The 9,826-nt window shown below is 36.4% G+C and overlaps 1 protein-coding gene across 1 annotated transcript; it reads left to right on the top strand.

The window, feature by feature from the left end:
* Positions 1–6,015: 6,015 nt before the first annotated feature.
* On the top strand, positions 6,016–8,987 carry LOC147503859 (protein FAR1-RELATED SEQUENCE 5-like). Its single transcript, XM_086604984.1, has 2 exons — positions 6,016–6,037; positions 8,353–8,987. The coding sequence occupies exons 1-2, from the start codon at positions 6,016–6,018 to the stop codon at positions 8,985–8,987; spliced, it is 657 nt and encodes a 218-aa protein (XP_086461110.1).
* Positions 8,988–9,826: the final 839 nt, after the last annotated feature.

Genomic DNA, 9,826 nt, shown 5'->3' with positions numbered 1-9,826 from the left:
AACTTTCCTAATCTCACCGAAATTCGTATCCTTGGTTAACATGGCTAATCTTTGGGGAAATAGTGGTTTCTCTCTATATTTAGCATATGGATCAACATGATGTTTAACCTTGGCCTTTTGTTTCTTAGGTTGTAACTAGTACCTCTACAGGGGTAGGATCTTCAGTTACTACGTCGGTATCTAATAAAGTATCAGGTGTAGGGATTACTGATGGGGTAACTACAAGCATAGTTATGGCATCATCAACCACTCTTCTAGAATGGAGAGTGGTGATGGCATTTAGTTCACTTATGTTTCTATTTTCATTACTAGTATTACCGTTTACCTCAAAGGCTGTGTTTGGTGTTTTAGGGATAGGTATCGCTTGACCTGGAAACACACCTTTTGGTTGTACTTTGTCTTGGGTTAACTGCTATAAGGAAAGTTGGATGGATTATAAAATCTGTTGTTGGGTTTGTATAAAGGCGTCAAAACAATCCGTTTGTGGAGGAGAGTTTGTTACAGGTGGTGTGACAGGAACTATCTCACATTGATTATTAACAGGTGGGTTGTGATAGTTATGATTAGCCGGAACGATACCTCTATCAGCATTATAATTATTATTGTTATAATTATTATAATTACCGTATCCTTGTCCTTGTCTCGGTAGAGCTTGATTGTAATTGTTTACTTGCCTAACATTTTGATTATTATACGCTAGAGGTGTAACTTGTTGAGTATTTCTCTAACTGAAGTTGGGATTTTATCTCCAAGATGCGTTAGGTTCGCTATTAATGGAACAAACATTGTCCGGCTGAGCGGATGGATTTTCCTAGACTAGAGGACAATAGGAGTCGGGATGCGCAGGACTAAAATAGAAATTACTGGGAATAGAGTTGACATTCATGACTGGGGTAGGCTTTTGTTGAACAGAAATAGGTTCTACCTTTTTAGTGAGGGATTCAATTAGAGTTTTAAGCTCAGGATCGGATTTAACCTCAAACATACTGGTAGCCTTAACTGTTGAAGAAGAATTCACGGAGAGGGGGATATCGTTACTAACCCCCCCCCCCTCCAGTTATTATTACGCTTTGTTTGATCTTCTAAAAACCTATAAGCCTCTGAGGCTCCTTTACTGAGGAAACTAACCCTATTCATTATATCAAGGACCTCTTTATGGTGTTGTAAAAGTCCCTTGAAAAAGGCACGAACTAACGTGCCTTTCGCATTAAGGATCCCATGGGAAGCCCGTGGACAATCATGGAGAAGGCCAAGGAATTGGAGCTATTAAAGATGCGACTTGGACCTATTTTAAAGTCTATTTGGAAGCCCAAGGCCAAAGGATTCGTTGCTTGGACCAAAGCCCGCAAAAGAGGATAGAAGGATAGAGCAGAAGAGACAAAATAGGCTAATGCGTCTGGGACGCATGGATCGAGCGTCCAGACGCATTGATCGCGTCTGAGATACATGAATAGTGTGTCCAGACGCATGAATCGACATTGTAGCCAATTCCTTCTCAGTTTTGGAGATGAAGTTGGACTCTAAAAGAAGTCTATTTGTATTAGGAAACAAATGACGGTTTGGAATGCTTCTAGAGCTCATTGTAACCTCTATAAATAGGGGACCTAAGTGCCTCATGTAAATTGCCAATTCACTTATACTCTTGTCTCCAGAATTTGAGGCAGAGAGAGATTAATAATAAAAGATCGGTTTTAACTAGCTGAGTCTTAATAAATTAGTCTTTCTAGTCTTATGTTCTTCAACTCTTCTTCTTCTCGTTCTTCGTGTTCTTCTTTCTTTATGGAAGGCTAATTTTCTCCTTCAAGGGAGAAGATGAAGCAGGTGCTTAAGGTTAAATGATTCTTTTGGTTCATGGTGTTCTTCAATCAGGTTAGTTCTTTATGTTTTTAGTTATTAGTTTCATTGCCCAGACCAGGGGATGAAAGTATAGATTAAGGTTTTTATTTATTGCAATCGAATATCATGCTTTTTTTTTTTTTTTTTGGTTGGCAAGCGGGGTTTTTAACGAGGTCCCCTACCCCTTTATTGATAATCAAACTATAACTCGAGTCACTTACATCTTGTGTACTTTTTCCCACTAGCATCCTCAATTACAATATTCCTAACTTCTAATGAGAATGAGCTAGGATCTAAGTTCAAAACACTTACTGCAGGTACATTTGATGCTAATACATCTGCCAGTCTATTAGATTCTCTAAAAACATGAATTAACTCAAAATACTCTAATTCTTGAATCATCCATTGGATCTCATCCATAATCTGATTGGCTTGCCAAGGGTGGCTTCCTTTACTTTTGACAAAGGACACCACATTCGATGAGTCTGTCTGTGCTTGCAGCCTTTTTATGTTTTTCCCCCTTGCTATTTTTAGCCCTTGATGCAGCCCCTGTAGTTCTATTAAAGCTATAGAATGGTACTTTGATTTTCCATGGGCCGCAACAATTACCTCTCCTGTATCATCTCGAACCACTGCAGCCCATCCTCCTATCAAGCCTTGTATCGTTCCATCAGAGTTTAGAATGTACGTACCACTTCCAGCTCTGTTCCATTTGCAGTATTGTATCTCCTCCTTCCTTATTTCGGTGCTTGCATTCCAAGTCTCCATGAATTTCTGTCTCTCCGGTCCTTCCTTCATCTTGTACCTTGTTCCTTGTATCTTGATTTTTACATCTCCAATGATTCCATGAATGAGCTCTTGTGATTGTCGGTGCTGATTCTTAAAGATTCTATTGTTCCTTTCTTGCCATATCCAGTAGAAGAACGCATTCACCATCAGCTTTAGTGAGTCTTGTTGCCCACCTTTCCCATTACTTGTTCAAGCAAAGACCCACTGGAGCTCCTCCCCGCCATGCAATGGGTTTGCCTTCTATAACCACGAAGTATAAGATATTTTGCCATATATACAGGGAGAAATTACAATAGAAGAATAAGTGTTGCTCTGTTTCATCCTCTTTCCAACAGAGAACACATAATTTCGATCGAACCACCTTGAACTCAAACAACTTGCTCAAGGTTTTCATAATTTGTTTCATGGCCATCCACCCAATGAAAGAATGTTTGGGTATACTGCGGAACCAAATTAACTTATGCGATCATTAGATTGTAGCTTCCTCCCTCGAGAGATCGGACGTGTCTTTCAGCTGATATTCTCCTTGTAAGGAATCAGTCCATACCACTCTATCGTTTCCTCTTCCCAGTGTTATCTCTTCTCTCATTTCTGTCACAATCTCTCTACATTCATTCTCCATATGTGGTGGAATGCTCCATTCGCCCTCATTTATAAAATTTGCAACCGGTGCCTTCATATGGCATAAGGTGTTATACGTATAATTCTGCGGGAAAGCTTGTTTTAAAATCCCTCTCGGATGCCATGGATCTTGCCAGAACAACGTATCTCGTCCATTCCCAATCTGATGCACTGCTATTCCTTTCCCTTCCACTCTACTGTCGAATATCATGCTAGTTTAGGGTTGTATTTATTGCAATTGAATATTTCTTAGTAACATGCTTTTATTTATTGCAATTGAATACAATGCTAGAATAGGGTTTTATTTATTGTAATTGAATATTATACTATTATTCTTTACTTTTCTTCTAGTTGTGTAGTGTTTTAGAGTAAGAAAAGTATTCATTGTGTTTGCCTTAGATGGTGATTCATTGAATAGCTGCCCAAACTCACATAAAAGGAAAGATAATACTAGTAACATGAACATAGGAACAACCTTAAGTAGAGTTATTCGTTAACGATGTTTCGTCTAAGAGGGCATCGGCACTCGCTCGATTGCCTAATTGTAGTTTACTTGTAAGAATAACCATGAAGCAAAAGGTCATTGAATCAAAAGTATTTGTGGATTCTAATCTCTTGAATTCTCTTTCTTATAAATTCTCAATAATTTAGTTTAGTTTAGTTTAGTTTAGTATTAGAATCTAAAATATATAATAATAGTTTTTAATCCCTCAAACCCCCTTTCTAGTCCTGTCCTTGATATAAACATACACTTAAAAGTGGAATGATACCCTACTCATCCTTTACTTATTGAGGGATAATTAGGTTTTGATACGCTTCTATTTTGTTCAACGACCATCATCTATCTACATCATCCATATACCATCTCATCTACATACACAAAAAGAAAGCTTGTCAACTATTTTGAAAAAGAAATGTAAAAGAAAGAAAAGAAAATTGTATACTCGTTCCATAGGATCACACTTACTCAAACGACGAGTAAAAAGTGTGTTACAAAGAAAATGCGAGATATATGTGAACTAAGGCTTTGACATTTACAACCACATACTCCAAGAGGAGGACCCGGTTACCTTAAGGATGCACTCCCATGGAAAGTATTGAGAAAACATATTATGAATCTTTTATAGTCAGATATTCAAGACTATATGTGGGGTCATTTTAAGTTAGATTCCCCAAGACTATGCATAAGATGGATGATATGTTGTTAGCTATAAATTAATAGCCTAAACAATTGGGGATCAATATAGAAAAATAGTTAGGGATCTTTATAGAAAAACATATTAAAGCATATACCCCCAAACATAATGAAATAATGTAGTTGGAGTGTAAGATACAGAATGGTAAGAGAAAGCTTATGTAACCCATCATGGAATGTATGCAATAACCCATCATGTTTGAATTATCTAAAAGAGTGAGAGGTTGGTAGTAGATGTCCTTCATGAGGCTCAAATAATGGGGAATAGGACATACCAAGTTTCTCAACTATTGAAATGATGGACTCTTGCGTTTGTATATTTTGCAAAGTCTCTTTACTAAGAGGATTGAAAACATTATGAAACATTTTGGAGGCGATTGGTTCAAGTGCGAAATTGAGATTTCTTTGAAATAAGAGAGAGATACGAATAGCTTGGTGATGTTAGATAGGTGAATGGCAAGAGGTGTTAACTTGGGAGAATGGTGGTCGGTTGGTGGTTCATCACATACTCTTGGGAACTAAGAGAATTCTTCATCTAATTTTGGCATATCCACAAAATTATGGTTCATTTCAGAAATTGTAAGGATGTCAAAAATATGTTCCATTGTTAAGTCTTAAACGACCAAAGTAAATTGAGATCCTAGTTCCACCATAGATTTTATATCATCTTTTTTGGGCACTTGATTTTCTTTTTCCTCTCTTCCTATATCTTCATAAATTTTCTCAATGTCATTGTCCAAGTTTGTTGAGTTAATTTCCAGCACAGGTTCTTGAGTTTCTTCTGTCTGAGTTTTCTCTTGGATATAGTCATCATCATAAGATCTGGAATTCACACGATAGTCAAATAGATGGTGATGGGGTTTTAATTGGTCATTAATATCAGGATGGGTTTTAGCAATCAGCTTTGTTATAGTAACACCTTGTTTCTCTTGTTGGTTGGGTTCTGGACTGGTGGAAAAAATATTAGTCTCAGATGTGGCATATTTTGAATCGGATTGGAGAAAACATAAAGTAGTTGCTATTTGTTGAGTTAGTATTGTTTGTTTGGCCATTTTCTGGTAAAGTTGGTATGTGATAGATGGTGGAGTGGGATATGAATTTGATATGGATGGTGATGTGAATGGTAATGGGCTTTGGGTGAAACCGCACTCTGATTGACTATATGGATATATGAATGGTGGCTGACTATTTGTGGTGGAATCCCATGAATTGTTTGCATGATTAGAAAACTTTTGCGTGTATTGGGTACTAGGGAAATTTGATAGTTGAGGTTCATAATCATAAAAATTTCCCGTAGTATACTCGAATTCGGTATATGATGGACAATAAGATAACTAGTGATAAGGACTACCGCAAAAAGAACAAGGTTCTGGGTTTGCATTGTAATTCCACGACGGTTGCGATGAATATTGATAAGCTATAAATGCTCAATCAAGGATGATGGACAAACAACGGAAATTCATTTTTTGAATTTTTAAAAATGTTTGCATGGTCTATAGATTACTATGCCCTGTTTAAAATAAACAATTACTTCATCAAGTGGTGTACTACCAAGAAACTCACGCATGGTGAATATGGGGGAAGGGAGTGAGGAAGGTAATTGGTCCACCGGAATCTGGTAATTGATTACTCTAAATCCTCATGGCTATATTTTTGTCCTTTTCTAGATGAGCGTGGCTACTTTAGACTCTAGTTGATTGATTTTTATTTGTTTGTTCAACTGGGTCTCAAGGAACAAGTAGCGTCTGGTTTATCTACATTGGGTAATGACCTCCCAATGGTTGTAATTTAGCTCGGGTACAACTTTATGCGTGAATTGAAATTATAGTGTGAAAATTTAACTCAAACAATCATATGAGCATGCTCGTAACACTCAAGGTATCCTTTTACAAGGGTTTTGATGATGTTTAGAACTTACCTCTCAAGTCGTGCTTACACGCTACTTGAGGTGAAGGCGACGTTGGTTGGTGCGTGATCTGAGAATCAGGTCCAACCGTTCGAGCATTCCCTATTTTAGATTACAAAATCCTACTTTAAACAAAAGCCCACAGTCCGGGTTTTTAATAACTATACAACTTTACCTTCAAGGACCCAAAACATAAAAGTAAAACTAATACTAATATACTATTAGATTAGCTAGAGATAATCGTAGTTAGAGCGTTGATTACCAGGTTGACATGATTCAAAATTTGCAAGCGTATGATTCACGACTCGCCTCGCACACTAGAACTTCCCAAGACAATGAAAAATCTAATTCTTGGTAAGTTGTACAACTTCAACTAAGTGAGCAACTCATCCTTATATATATATATATATATATATATATATATAGCCCTGCTCATAGACGGACATCCGTAAAATGGACTTAACTAAAAAGTGAAATATCACGCGAAATATACTCACGAAGGGTTTCAAAAATCGGGTCCTAAAAATTGAAAACCCCAAACCTCTCTCCTATTTTCTCTCTCAGGAAGGGTTTTAGAAAACCCCAAACCTCGCTCCTATTCCCTCTCAATATTACCGCGACTCTCTCCCTCCTGGTACTCTCTTTCTCTATAAAAGGGTTTCTCTTTTCTCTCTTTCTCATCTTATAAGCCTAAACAAAAAAAATTGACGGCTTTACACATACAAGCTTTACGAATCTCGATTACACGTAAGTTTAGTTTTTTTTTGCTAACATCAATATCGATTGTTGCATCTTCAAAGAAACCAACTGTTCATCATTGTTTGTGCTTGCTTTAGTAGTTACCAATTTCAAGTTCACACATTAGTGGGTCTTTGCTGGTTATGCCAGTAGCTTGGTTACATAGTTCAATATTGAAAACAGTGATGGGTTTCGATCACCACCATTGTGTATATATTGTTCTCTATTTATTGTGATGGGTTTCCATTGTTCTATAGTGTATTACCGAAATGCAAAATATAATGTGCTCCCCTTGAGTAAAAAATCTTTAGTCACTTTTACACTAAACGGCTATTGTGGTAAACAGAGAATGGTATATTCTTGTTAAAGCCTATATGCATGTGGTGAGCTACTTAACAGTACCATTCTTTTACATGGCTAGGTGGATGGGTCCCTATGTATATCTGAAAATGTGTCATGGGATATATTTTCTGTTTTTCTCTAAAAGTATAACATTCAATAGGAAATAACCTAATAACTTGAAGAAACAGAAACGTAACAATGAAATGCCAAGCAACTAATATTGATAATTGTATTGTCAAATTGATTATCAATGGAACCCGGCACATTGTTTGTCAAGTGTTGACAACTAGATATAGGTATAAGGGCCAGAATATTAATCTAAGTTGAATCCGGCCTAATGATTCACTGGCCCCATAACAAGAGCCAAGCATGCCCTTTTTCACAGTCGTCCTTGAGATCCTGAACAAGAGAAGTAGAAAGGTGCTAAGAGAGAACAAGAGAATGTTTTTGCAGAGCACACGATCATCAAATAGCCTTACACTAGACCTGCTTTGTTTTTTTTTCAGTTATGTTTACATTTTACTTTAATTACTTGGTCAACCTTCATAATGTATACGACTTGTTTAATTAACTACTAATTTTAGGAGTATATATTTAAACTAACCATTTGACAGAAAAGAAATTTTAATAGAAAGAACATGAGGTTGACTAGAGAATGTTTTTGCCATAAAGTTGAAACAAAAGATGAAACAAAAGATGAATTCAACAAGTTACTTTGGATGCTTTCAGACTACATTTCTTGTTAGATGAACATTTAAGCATCTTACTTTGGAAATGTACATAATGGTTTTCCTAAGTTTAATTACAACCATATGACTGTACTATTGAAATATTAAGAAAGCAAATTCCACTAGAGAATGTTTTTGCATAGTGCTTATTTGAACTTGTGTTTGATATACCTTCTTATTTTCTTTTCTTTTTTCAGGTTACATTGAGATGGAAGATGAGGATTTCGAAATTGAGAGTGAGAGTGTAGATGGGAAACCTAATGAGGTTTACAATCCCCAAGTATCAAATGATGCCAAACCTAGAATAGGACAAAAGTTTGACTTACTTGATGATGTCTATAGTTTCTACAATAATTATGCCAAAATCACTGGATTCAGTGTTCGTAATTGGTCTGATAGGAAGAAAGATGGTGAATGTGTAAGAAAGGAATACGTGTGTTACAAGCAAGGAAAAAGTTCAGAAATAGCGGATGTTGATACGAAAAGGCGTCGGGGCAATATAAAAGAAGATTGTAAAGCAAAAGTTGTTGCGGTGAAAAACTCTGGTACATTTGTTGTTAGTTTATTTGTTGAAGGGCATTCTCACCAGTTGCCGACCCCGCGTAGAGTACATCTTCTAAGATCTCACCGTGGTGTTTCTCGTGCCCAAAAATGCTTAACGCAACAACTTGGCATGGTAAACATACCACAACATCAACAATTCAGTCTTCTTGGAGTTCAGTCCGGAGGGATAGAAAATATTGGTTTTATACATAAAGATTTAAATAACCAGGAAAGGGACAAGCGTAAAGAGATGAAATCCATGATGGAGAAATGTTTCACGAGTTTTTAAAATTGGAACAAGGGAGGAATCCTTCTTTCACTTTTAAAATTGAGACATACGATGAAAAGAGAATTACTTAATGTTTTTGAGTGGATGCGACCGCAAGACGAGCATACAAATTTTATGGTGATGTTGTTATCTTTGATACTATGTACAACACTAATAGGTAGGGATTGATTCTTGCACCGCTGTTTAGGGTTAATAATCATGGTCAGACAGTTGTTTTTTATTGTTCATTTTTATATGATGAGACCACATAATCATTTATTTGGTTGTTCAACCAATTTTTAGAAGCTATGCCAGGTGGTCCTCCAAAGATGATTATTACAGATCAAGATCCAGCAATGACAAAAGGCATTTCTCAAACTCTTCCAACTACTTTTCACAAGTTTTTTCTAATTATTATTTTTTTTATAATTAATTTGCAGATGTTGTTTTTTTTTTCTTACATACTGAAGCTTTGAGTACTCTGTCAACAGGTACTGCAATTGGCACATACTGATGAAATTTTCGAAGAAAATAGATTCATTTATATATAATGAGTACTACACTGAGTTTTCAAATTGCATATGGGGATCTGAGATGAAATATGAGTTTGAATTGAAGTGGAATATATTCTTCAGAGGAGTGGTTTACATGAGAACAAGTGGTTGGAGTCGATGTATGAAATCCGATCGTAATGGGTGCCCGCACATATGAATCACATCTTCTCTGCAGGTATGTCAAGTAGTCAACGAGCGGAAAACACTCATTTATTTTTCAAAATGTATGTTTCAAAAGAAAATTCTTTGGTAGATTTTATGGTTCAGTTTGGTAGGGGACTTGTGCACCAAAGTCATGAAGAATTA

Source organism: Coptis chinensis, chromosome 4 (genome assembly GCF_015680905.1).
Source record: "Coptis chinensis isolate HL-2020 chromosome 4, ASM1568090v1, whole genome shotgun sequence".
NCBI lineage: Eukaryota > Viridiplantae > Streptophyta > Magnoliopsida > Ranunculales > Ranunculaceae > Coptis > Coptis chinensis.
The sequence above is the reverse complement of the archived record's forward strand: the minus strand, read 5'-3'. Positions and strand labels throughout refer to the sequence as shown.

Excerpts from the sequence above, each read along its gene's own strand:
- LOC147503859 (XM_086604984.1), top strand. The coding sequence starts at position 6,016 with ATGGGGGAAGGGAGTGAGGAAG. Across the intron at positions 6,038-8,352 it reads GGGGGAAGGGAGTGAGGAAG|GTTACATTGAGATGGAAGAT; the intron begins GTAATTGGTCCA and ends TTCTTTTTTCAG.